This window comes from Dermacentor silvarum, chromosome 5 (assembly GCF_013339745.2).
Source record: "Dermacentor silvarum isolate Dsil-2018 chromosome 5, BIME_Dsil_1.4, whole genome shotgun sequence".
NCBI classification, from domain to species: Eukaryota; Metazoa; Arthropoda; class Arachnida; order Ixodida; family Ixodidae; genus Dermacentor; species Dermacentor silvarum.
In genome coordinates this window covers 176,518,688-176,531,404 of record NC_051158.1, presented here as the reverse complement: position 1 = coordinate 176,531,404, position 12,717 = coordinate 176,518,688, and the positions used below count along the sequence as shown (strand labels likewise).

Below are 12,717 nucleotides of genomic sequence, written 5' to 3'. Positions count from 1 at the left end.
ATAAGGGCTGGGGGAAAACAACGGAAAACAGGCTCGGCGCGGTCCGTAAGATAAGATTGCAGCTGTTGCAAAGCTTATGCAGCTGCTTGAAAGAGGGTTGACGTCATTCGAAACCCTTCCAGCCTAGTAACTGCTTCGGTTCATTTTCTAGACTACCCCACTATGGGGTAGTCTAGTAGTGTATATCACACCGATCATAAAGCAGTAGTGAACATTGTTGTGAAGTAAATAATAATAAAGGCCGTGGTTAAAGTTACGTTGTAGTGTGTGAAATATCAAGTGCGCCGCAGTCACCGTGAGGGTGGCGTCAAAAGCTTCGCTTTCCAACCACCTTCACAGGGTGGATTGGCGGGCAATTTTTTTTTTCATGAGGCATGATATGCATCACTACATTTATGTCGTTGAGCTACAGGAGCTCATGATATGAGTACACCCCTCTATAGCTTTCCGCACGCAGGATTTCGTGCACAATATCACATAACTCATAGGGGAGACATCATTTTGTTCATTTTTAGTCTACAGGGATGTAAAATTTTGTTTCTGCTAAAGAGTTCAAATCATGTATGCTTTTCTCAGGACGCTATGACCTACAACAAGATGAACGTTCTTCACTGGCACATCGTGGATGACCAATCATTTCCCTTCGTAAGCAAGACGTTCCCCAATATGAGCGAGAAGGTGAGATTTGGTTATGAGCAGTGGATCTTCGTTTTGAAAACGTTACTTTTAACTTTGGAACAAATGATGCCACACGTTAGGCAAGCTTTACCACTGTTCTGTTCAAGCGGCAATGGTGATTAAAACAAGCATACAAAACTACACCGCTGTGATGGCGTGTCACAGATACAAAGTTGTCTCGTAAGACGCACAAAAAAAGTCACAGTCCTGCGCGGCACACGCAGCACAGTCGCAGCGTAAGCTGGTGGAGCGGCTCAAGAGTAGCTCCAATTTCGGCACCACGCACAACAGTCTTCGCGGCAGTCTCTTCGCCTCGTTTTGACGAGAACGATCTGAACTGTCCGTCTGGCGTCGACACCGAGCTGCAGCTTGTAATGCTCTCTGCACAGCAGTCTGCTGAGCCCGATGATGCCTGGTTGAAGCCGCGCACGTAGCTCTACGATTCGTTTCTTCAGCAGCGCTTCGTACCTTGCGAGGAAACGCCATAGCGTGTACCGAAGAGGTATCCAGAATACGTGGCGCTCATCGGAATCGAGTTGATTGCGCGCCCGTCTGAATCGCAACTCGTCTTCTGCGCCTGCGCACGCTGCGTTTACAGGCAACTTAACTAGATTGCGTCACCTTACTGGCGAAGGCAGGGGATCGCGTTTTTTTTTATTTCGCGCCTCGTCTGAATCGCACCTCGTCGTCTGCGCCTGCGCACACTGCGTTTGCAGGTTCCTTATCTAGATGGCACCACCTTACTGACGGAGGCTCGGGTCGTCTGCGCCTGCGCGCCTGCCTAGGGAGCGTTTATAAGGCATTTTTTCAGCTGCCCGATAGGAAGCGCTTGCGTGGATCAGTGGTGGAGTATATGGTTCCCAGGCAACGGGCGTGAGTTCAATCCAGGCGGGAACTGCGTACTTTTCCCGCATTTCTGGCGATGACGGTTATGGTCACCAATGGCGGCTGCGGACAGCATCGCGAACCGAATCGGCTATTCGAATGAGCCCATAACAGCTTACGCTGTATAAAGTCAGAGCTATTCCACCCTGTGAAAGGGAAGTCCAGCGAAGCTGGCGCTCAGGTACGATTGTTGCTACGTTGGGGTATAGCTATATCGGCGATTTGCTATGTTGAATTTGGCTACAAAATGGTAAACCGATCCCTTGGCTACGTACTCGGGAATAAGGCTTTGGTACCGACTCCGAGTAGCACAATGGGGTATTTTTTAACGCTTAGACGATGGCTATACAATGCCCGGCTCTGAAATAACTGGCTCGACGTCCACCGGCCACGGCGTTCTTAGCGCGTTGCGGGGAATGGGACGCGTCGGCTTTCGCGGGCGACGGCGTTCCTAGCGCGTTCCTCACGCTTTTCTACGACGTTCCCAAACAAGAGTCCTTGACCAAAGTTCCATATAGACAGCCGACGCTAATGCGAATTCCTCTCACACACCACTCCTCCGTTGACCTACTTTTTTCATACACCGCCAATGGTTCGCGCGCATCACGCTCATTCCCTCCAACTCAAGTATTGGACGGTGCGACCTACGTCAACCCCTCTCCCGTTCTTCTTTTCGTCTGCACCTTCTCACAACATAAAGTGCTCGAGCCAATGATAGTTCTTTTTAGATGCGAAGCATCTTATGCTCGGGGCTATGTCACTCCCTGGCTCCCTCCATCCCTCCATCCGCCGTGCGGCGTCCACACCCCTACTGCGCATGCGCATCCTCCTCCCCCTCCTCTCCTTGTCTCATCTCCCCTCCTCTCGGCATTCGTCCTCTCCTCTCCGACGTTCCTCTCCTCTCCGGATTGCTTAACGAATGGCAACACCTGCGGCTCCGCGCGCGATAAAGCGGGGCAGCTTAGGTTAGAGGCGCGGCGGTAGGCGCCCCAGAGGGCAACAGTCACCAACGCCGCGCGCGTTCGGTGTGAACGCGGGCAAACACCGATGGCGTCGACAACAGTTCTGCGCGTTGCTGGTGCTGCTGCATGTCCAAGTTTATACAGCTGATAAAACTACCTTGAGTCGACCCCATGGCTGCTTCGCATACTACTCAGGGTTCCCCTACGGGAACATGGTGTAATTTTTTTCTACACGCGGACACGACCATCGGAGACTGAGCCCTTGACAGCTTCGCTGCAACAGTGACGTGGGTGATTGAAATGCAGAAGAAGCATATCTCTAGAGGTTGGAATGCGCAACATTTTAGACGAGAGACACAGATGAGGAACACACAAGACAGAGCGCTCGTCATGATCTGTGTCTGTCGTATAAAATGTTGCGCATTCCAACCTCTAGAGATATGCTATACCAACACGCCCAGTCTTCAGCATCAGAAGAAGCAACTGGACTTTCGGTGCCAATTTTCTGTGCAACAAAGTCATTTACGAACACAGCAAACGATGAAAGACTGCTAGACGACTAATCTGTTACCCAGAATGGCCTAATATTTTCCTATTGTGTCCCTTTAAGAGAGCATCCACCATAGATTTGTCAGTTAGCTTATTATATATCGTAGAGAGAGAGAGTGAAATTAGTCAAGAGGAAACAGGCCAACCTAGAGGCAGTAAGGGTAAAAGCAGACCAATTCATGCTGGTGCTCGCAAACAAATATGCAGCTTTAGAACAGGAAGATGAAGATAACATAGAGCTAATGAATGAAACCATAACTAGGCTGATCTCAGAAGCAGCAATTGAAGTGGGAGGTAAGGCACCAAAGCAACCTGTAGGGAAGCTCTCCCAAGAAACAAAGGACCTAATAAAGAAACGACAAAACATGAAAGTGTCCAACTCAAGAGATCAGATAGAATTCGCTGAACTGTCAAAAATGATCAACAAGAAGAAAGTAAGGGATATTCGAAATTATAACGTGGGAAAAATTGAGGAAGCCGTAAAATATGGACGCAGCATGAAATCAGTAAGAAGAAAACTAGGCATAGGACAAGGCAAGATGTATGCACTGAAAGATAAGCATGGTAATATCATCAGCAATTTCGATGACATAGTAAAAGCAGCAGAAGAATTCTATACTGACCTGTACAGTAGCCAAAACAGCCAAGCTTCTTCCATTCGAAATAGTGATGAACCGGATACAGAAGCTCCTTCTATAACTAGCGATGAAGTTAGAAGGGCCTTGAAAGACATGACCAGGGGAAAAGCGCCTGGAGAAGATGGAATAACAGTAGATTTGATCAAAGATGGAGGAGATATCATGCTTGAAAAGCTTGCGGCCCTTTATACGCAATGCCTCACAACTTCAAGTGTACCAGAGAGCTGGAAGAACGCCAACATTATACTTATCCATAAGAAGGGAGACGTTAAAGAATTGAAGAATTACAGACCCATTAGCTTGCTTTCAGTATTGTATAAAATATTCACCAAGATAATTTCCAATAGAATCAGGACAACACTTGACTTCAGTCAACCAAGAGAACAGGCTGGCTTCAGGAAGGGATATTCTACGATGGACCATATCCATGCCATCAATCAGGTAATCTAGAAATCTGCGGAGTACAATCAACCTCTCTATATGGCTTTCATAGATTATGAAAAGGCATTCGATTCAGTAGAGATATCAGCAGTCATAGAGGCATTGCGTAATCAAGGAGTGGAGGAGGCATACGTGAATATCTTGGCAAATATCTACAAGGATTCCACAGCTACCTTGGTTCTCCACAAGAAAAGTAGAAAGATACCTATCAAGAAAGGGGTCAGGCAAGGAGACACAATCTCTCCAATGCTATTCGCTGCATGCTTAGAAGAAGTATTCAAGCTCTTAGAATGGGAAGGATTAGGAGTGAGGATCGATGGCGAATATCTCAGCAACCTTCGGTTTGCAGATGACATTGTCCTATTGAGCAACAATGGAGAGGAATTACAACAAATGATTGAGGACCTTCATCGAGAAAGTGCAAGAATTGGGTTGAAGATGAATATGCAGAAGACAAAGATAATGTTCAATAGCCTGGCAAGGGTACAAGAATTCAGGATCGCCAGTCAGCCTCTAGAATCTGTAAATGAATATGTTTATCTAGTTCAATTACTCACAGGGGACCCTGATCATGAGAAAGAAATTTACAGAAGAATAAAATTAGGTTGGAGTGCATACGGCAGGCATTGCCAAATCCTGACTGGGAGCTTACCACTGTCGTTGAAAAGAAAAGTGTACAATCATTGCATTCTACCGGTGCTAACATACGGGGCAGAAACTTGGAGGTTAACAAAGAAGCTCGAGAACAAGTTAAGGACCGCACAAAGAGCAATGGAACGAAAAATCTTAGGAGTAACGTTAAGAGACAGGAAGAGAGCGGTGTGGATCAGAGAACAAACGGGGGTAGACGATATTCTAGTTGACATTAAGCGGAAGAAATGGAGCTGGGCAGGCCATGTAATGCGTAGGATGGATAACCGGTGGACCATTAGGGTTACAGAATGGATACCAAGAGAAGGGAAGTGCAGTCGAGGACGGCAGAAAGTCAGGTGGGATGATGAGGTTAGGAAAATCGCAGGCGCAAGTTGGAATACGCTAGCGCAAGACAGGGGTAATTGGAGATCGCAGGGAGAGGCCTTCGTCCTGCAGTGGACATAAATATAGGCTGATAATGATGATGATGATGATGATGATATCGTAGAGCAACAAAGGTTGAGTGCGCCAAAACTACTAAGTCTTGTCTGTCGTGTTCAAGGCGCGGCCCGGATTGTGAAGTCGAAATGTGCATTTTTGAAAGAATACATGGGTTAGGCGGGAAAATGCGTTTTATTTATAAATGTGACATCAATGATTCATGAATATAATTAGGAGAAGTGTATTCTGTATTTTATAGGTTTTGCTGTTAGGCTTTAAGTATGGTTACTGTTTGTAGGCGTCATTAAAGTCCTTACGGTAAGCGTTGCCGTTCAATATGTTGAACCGGTTTTCTGTACTCCCATATGTGCTGGTACTTTTTGATAGCGTGACCTTGAACTTTGGATTAGTTTAAAGTTACCTAATGAAAAATTAGGAGCTTCCAAGTTTTGAGAAAGGCTGTTAAGCACACAAATAGTAACGTATCAGTTGCGTGTGCAGTTATTAAAGTTTTGTGAGAAGTGGCAGGCGAACCAAGTAGCTTCTTTCTTACTTTCTTTCTTTCTTTGTTGAAGGCAACTATATGAAGCCAACAGACAATCAAGAAAAGCGCAGGAGATAATAAGTGTTTTAATTATAAGGTATACCTCTCTGACTTCTCAACAGTGAGAACAATGTTTTTCTCGACTGACACAATTACAGGGTGCGTTCGACCCAGACACCCACGTGTACATGCCAGAACATGTGCAGTACGTCATCAGCGAGGCCGCTGCCAGGGGCATCCGCGTCATGGTGGAGTTTGACACACCGGGTGAGAGTGATTAGAGTGCTTATTGTTCGTTTTGTGCACTGTTCCATGTAAATAACGCTACTAATGAATATTGGGAAGATTTCATGACATTGAAGCAGTCTGTATGCAAAAATTTATCTTGATGTGTTATAAAAATTATAGAAAACGCAAATTCTTGAATGAAAATCAGAAACTACGCAAGACAAAAAAAAACAAAAAAAATCTTAAATGACAGCTATGCATATAAAGACTGAATCTCAACACAGAAAGGAAAGACTCTATTCAGCATAGAAGTAAGGATTTGAGGAAGAGTGTGAAACCTTGTCAAGATAAGTGTTGTCACCTAACACTGAAGCAGTTTGATCCCACGGCTACATGTTTGGCGTGCTGGAATTTGAACTTAGATAACATTTTAGCGCTGGCGAACAAGAACACAGGGGAGACGTAGGCAACACAATGCGTTGGCTTGAATATTCTATTCCCTGGATCATTCGTACTCTTATAATATAAACCGTGCACAAAAGTACCACGCCTGGTAAAAAACATCCAACTGCTCTTTCCCAATTGGCCGTACATTTATCAAAAATATCTCTAGATGCAATGCAGTGGGTGTACGAAGCGGCATTTGCCTATGGTAAAAAATGCCAAGAAAAAAAGGGCATTGTCTTCATGACCGTCTAAGAGAACACGGCTTAAATACAAAGATTTAGCGTGATGGTCATCTGTCGGTTAACTTTCAGGAGTGCGGCTGCGCTGGTTTGTTTACTCATTCTGTGATTCTTGCTAAGCACAAAGATAAGGATGCGCCTGGAATTATAGAGGCACAGACTATAAAGCGGAGTGGTGGAAACTGTGTAAGCACTGCGTCTATCTACCGTTTTGGTAAAGATACGGCCATTTTGGAAAGATCGAATGTTTGCACGATAAGCTTATGATTAGGCAAACCGATTTGACGCTTGGCAGATCAATGTAGAAATGTTTAAAAATGTTGCTCTGCAAATGGTACCGAGGTACCGAAAATGCCCAAAAGTACTGAAAATGAAAGCGTTCATTTTCCTGTGTATTTTTTCTATACCTGATTTCCAGACGTTTATCTATACTAATAATATGAGCAGACGTGACGAACATCGCACTTCGTTTCATGATGGAGCTGGGTTTTGCAACGAAAGACACATTTTTGTATATCTGCTCTAAATAGGTCATATTTATTGCCGAATTGACTTTCTGTGATACCCCATGCGAACAGGCTGGCTTCAGGAAGGGATATTCTACGATGGATCATATCCATGTCATAAATCAGGTAATCGAGAAATCTGCGGAGTATAATCAACCTCTCTACATGGCTTTCATAGATTATGAAAAGGCATTTGATTCAGTAGAGATACCAGCAGTCATAAAGGCATTGCGTAATCAAGGAGTACAGGAGGCATACGTGAATATCTTAGCAAACATCTATAAGGATTCCACAGCTACCTTGGTTGTCCACAAGAAAAGTAGAAAGTTACCTATCAAGAAAGGGGTCAGGCAAGGAGACACAATCTCTCCAATGCTATTCACTGCATGCTTAGAAGAAGTATTCAAACTGTTAGACTGGGAAGGCTTAGGAGTGAGGATCAACGGCGAATATCTCAGCAACTTTCGGTTTGCAGTTGACATTGTCCTATTCAGCAACAATGGAGACGAATTACAACAAATGATTGAGGACCTTAATCCAGAAAGTGTAAGAATTGGGTTGAAGATGAATATGCAGAAGACAAAGATAATGTTCAATAGCCTGGCAAGGGAACAAGAATTCAGGATCGCCAGTCAGCCTCTAGAGTCTGTAAAGGAGTACGTTTATCTAGGTCAATTACTCACAGGGGATCCTGATCACGAGAAATAAATTTACAGAAGAATAAAATTGGGTTGGAGTGCATACGGCAGGCATTACCAAATCCTGACTGGGAGCTTACCACTGTCGTTGAAAAGAAAAGTGTACAATCATTGCATTCTACCGGTGCTAATATATGGGGCAGAAACTTGGAGGTTAACAAAGAAGCTCGAGAACAAGTTAAGGACCGCCCAAAGAGCGATGGAACGAAAAATCTTAGGACTAACGTTAAGAGACAGGAAGAGAGCAGTGTGGTTAAGAGAACAAACGGGGATAGCCGATATTCTAGTTGACATTAAGCGGAAGAAATGGAGCTGGGCAGGCCATGTGATGCGTAGGACGGATAACCGGTGGACCATTAGGGTAACAGAATGGATACGAAGAGAAGGGAAGCGCAGTCGAGGTCGGCAGAAAACCAGATGGGATGATGAAGTTAGGAAATTTGCAGGCGCAAGTTGGAATACGCTAGCGCAAGACAGGGGTAATTGGAGATCGCAGGGAGAGGCCTTTGTCCTGCAGTGGACATAAAAGGTAGGCTGATGATGATGATGCTGATACCCCATGCTGTGCTAAGCACTCGTCATAAATCGTGCCCACAAGCAGTGGCACCACTGCATATAATCTCATATATTTCACTGAGAAAATGAGTCTTGCAGCAGGAGTGCATTTCGATCGCATCAGACGTAACAGTGGCGACGAGCACGGTTGAACCCATGCCTCTGCATGTGCTGGCAATGACTGGAAGGCTTTTGGTGGCCGTATTTGTGAGTTCCACGTGCCCGGCAATTCATCACTTGAAGAATACGTGGAGCGGAATTAGTTTTTTTTGCGATAAAGACTTGCCGTTAAGCATAATTCTTGATGTGTATATTTGTATTATATGTGTGCTGTAAGTCTGTGTTGTGTATGAATTGAAGCAGTGTTTTGTGCAATCTGTTATCATGTATCCAGCGGTCATAGCTGGTTGTCACACTGTCGCGGAGCCCGGCTTGCAGTAGGAGACACGAGCGTTCCGATAGTAAACCAGTACATGTCCATATTAGGCGGAATGCATCTGCTTCCATCACAGCCACGAAGCAGTATGGACACTTAGCACCCAGTGATAAATGCGACCAGTTCCACCTTGAGAACACAGCCGGTGTAAGGGCCACCCGGGCCCGAAGCCTCCTAAGTACAACTTCCTCCACCCTAGTAAGGTGAAGGGGGAGGGAGCAGACGTAACGTAATGAACAAGCTGAAGGACACCGACAACAGGGCAGCATTTCTGAGCTGCTGCGGGGAAGAAACATATTTCCTCATAGCAACCCTCGTGAAGCCTCGGCGACCACCAAACGTGGGCTTATATATAAAATCATGGTTGACGCCATCACCGAGCACGTCAGTCTGAAGCCATCACAACTATACTACAGATACATTCATATTCTCAAAGGGATACCAGAGAGATGGCGAATCTGTTACAGACTACGTCACCGCCATGCGCAAACTATGCCGAGAACTGCAGGTTTGGCGAGGAATGTTTTTCTTTAGAAGAGATGCTGTGCATCAAGACTGCTAGCGGAACAAAATTTGACGTTCAACGCTACCTATGACCTGGCACAGAGAGCGGAAGCAACTGCAAGAAAGAAGGGATGTGCAAGCCTCGACAAGAAGTTCACTACATGATGGCGAAAGATCTGCATTCGGCCGAAGAAAAACGCAAGATTTAATCATGAAGAAAGAGCGTTCAGTACTCGTGTAGAACGACGTTGTTTTCAGTTCATTGGAGAACATGCTGCGTATCACTGCAACTTCAAGAACGCAGTATCTTTCAGCTGTTCGAGAAAAGGACACCTGACCAAAGTGTACCGTACGAAAAAAAGCGACCAAGCTCAGCCCCAGCTTAGTGGTGCCGATAGCCCGGTGCAAGTGAGTAAGACGACTTATTTGTTATCACCCAAGTTGCCAGTATACCGCCGTGGTTGCTTAGTGGCTATGTTGTTGGGCTGCTAAGCACGAGGCCATGGGATCACATACCGGCCCCGGCGGCCGCAGTTCAATGGGGAGGAATACGAAAACACCCGTGTACTTAGATTAAGGTGCACGTCAAAGAACCCCAGCTCAATCAGTCGGTCGGTCGGTAGGTCAGTCGCTCGGTCAAAGAACATTATTTAAAGGCCCTGCGAGTTTGTGGGACGGGTAAATGGTCCCGCCTAGGTGACGGCCAGGAGCTCTTGAGTTCTGGCGGCTACCTCGGCCTGCTGGACAGCCCAAAGTTGATCGTCAAGGGCAGAGCTGAGCAACACAGTCTCCCAGCGCACGCGGAGGCGATCGCGAGAGGCTGCATCCCCATGATTGTTTGTGATGCCTCGACATTCCCATAGCATATGTTCCAGATTAGCTTTAGAACCACAGTTTTTGGATTTATCTGTCTTGCACATGTCTGGGTAAATGAGGTGCGAGAACCCCAGCTGGTCACAGTTATTCCGGAGTCCCCCACTACGGCATGCCTCATAATCAGATCGTGGTCCTGGCACGTAAAACCCCATAATCCCCTTAAATAAGCTAAGTTGCCGGTGGTTCTAAATTTATAAACACAGTAAGCATTGATGGTGAAAGCGTACCCATGGAAGTAGATTAAGAGCATACAGTTCTATCATAAGCCACAAGGAATTTCAGTAACTGAAAGTCTCAAGCAGCATCACATTGTAGGATCCAGATGTGGAACTGGTAACCTGGACAATGGAAGCTATTGACGTAATTCGTAAAGCTGTGGTGCGTGTCATTTTCAAAGGACGAAATTTGGAACTGTTACTATGGGTAGTTGGGAATGACGGCAACACACGGCTGGGTCGCGAATGGTTCAAACCACTGAAGATTAAGCTAGATGGCCTTCACAATGTAAGTAAGAATCCAGGAGCTGTCATAGCAAGATTTCGTGAAGTTTTTTATTAGTTATTTCCAGGTGCTGCACTGCCCCCTACTCACATTGAGCTACAGCTACATACAGCAAAATGTTTTGAAGTATTGCAGCGTTCCTTGGCACTAAAATACGATGCCATTGTGAAGTTGGACATGCTGCAACTTCAGGGAATGCTGGAAACCATGCAATTCTCACAGCGGGCTACTCTTAATGCTGTCTTCCATAAGAAGGGGTCACTTCAAACCTGTGTCGGCTACCGAAGCAAGGTGCATCAAGAGGTAAGGAGCAACCTTTCTCCTTTACGAAAAAGACAATAGCTGTTCGCACATTTAGGCAACGGTCGCATTTTTTCAAAGTTTGACTTAGCGCAAGCATATCAGCAACTTTTGGTTGACGATTGCACAGCGGACCTGCCAATTATGAACACACTCCATGGCCTTTGCGAAGTTCGTCGGCTACTGTATGGTGTATCAGTTGGACGTGGTTTGATTCAAAGAACAATGAACATAGTTCTTGAAGGATTATCGCTGGTGTCCCGTGTCCGTATAGCTGGACGATACTCTCGTGGCGAGCGAAACAGCCGAAGAGCAACATCGCATGCTTATAGAAGGCTTCAGACGCTATGTCTGACTGGACTGCGTGTTGAAGGCATCAAAGGAGAATTCTTCAAGGAAAACTTGGAGTATTTGGGGCACAGTGTCGGCCAACAGGGCATCTACCGGTGGAATACGAAGTTTAACACCATCGAGCAAGACCCCACGGCGCAAAAAAACGAAGCAACTTCAAGCCTATCTGGTTATGCTAAATTTTACAGGCGTTTTTGGTGCGAAGCACTTTATGCGCCCGGGCTGTCGGCGTCTCCTGTCATAGTCCCGGTAAGCAAGCGGCTCGTGCTTGCGCTCGGCACGCGCTCGTGCCCCTGCTCCCGCGTTCGTCGTCGTCGTCGTCTTCCACAGCTGGCTGCGTTGCCACTTATCATTCCAGCATGGAATTTCACTTCTTTTCTGTCATCGTAATGGGCAGGCCACGTTTACGGGGTTATGAGCTATTGCTTAAGGCAGTATGAGTTCATTAGCGGTGCATCACTGCATGCTTCGCACCTCCCCAGGTGTCACGTTAGTGGAGCTGAATTTCGCGCAATGGGTCGTTTAACACTTACGCATAACATTTATTTCACCGCTCAAACCGAGCCTACGACTTAACTCGTGCTAACTGTAAGAACTAGTAAAAACTAAAACGGTAGTAAAGCGTCCATAATGGCCAAATTGATGAGGATGTTAAAGAAAACAATGATGGTTTCGCTAACACTTCATGGTAAAAGACATCATCAAGCTTGTCCTAAAATAATATTAGTGACGGCTTGGCCGCACGGATTTTTCGAAGGGCCGCTCAGAGGTCGTGGATGTTTTGTAGCGTTACTTGACAACAGCTCCGAGCTTTCGAAATCTTGAAACAGCTACTAACGTCGGAATCCCTGCTAGTACATTTTAACCCGAGCGTACCTTTAGTACTATCGTGCGTTGCATCACCAGTTGACGTCGGAGCAGTATTAGCGCACTGGGGCAGTGATGGCAAAGAGCAACCCGTGGGGAAGAAACATATTTCCTGATATTAAAGAAAGATGGAACGAAATTACGCTGAAATAGATCGCCAGGAGCTAGCCATTTTCTTCAGCGCTCGTGATTTTTATCAGTACATGCCTGAAAGAAAATTAGCTATTCTAACTGTTAACAAACCAGTGCTTGATATTGCCACGGGGCAGAAATAGTCAAGGGAAAGTGCATTTACACGTATTTACAAAACTGCAGCAACGCTGGATACACAAGATGGCTGCCCGAACCAGGCGTGCCCTCTCCTAGCTAAAACGTCTTCGTTGTTCATGGGCACACCATGCCCCACTGCTCCGTAACAATATATTCCCGCAGCAGATG

At 45.9% G+C, this 12,717-nt stretch overlaps 1 protein-coding gene across 1 annotated transcript in view; it reads left to right on the top strand.

Annotated features, from left to right (window-relative positions):
* Positions 1–12,717, top strand: part of LOC119454603 (beta-hexosaminidase subunit alpha) — a 158,953-nt gene that overhangs the window by 31,417 nt on the left and 114,819 nt on the right. The window contains exons 4-5 of the mRNA XM_037716493.2: positions 577–678; positions 5,930–6,038. Of these exons, the coding sequence (XP_037572421.2) occupies positions 577–678; positions 5,930–6,038 (211 nt within the window). The remainder of the gene's footprint in view (positions 1–576; positions 679–5,929; positions 6,039–12,717) is intronic.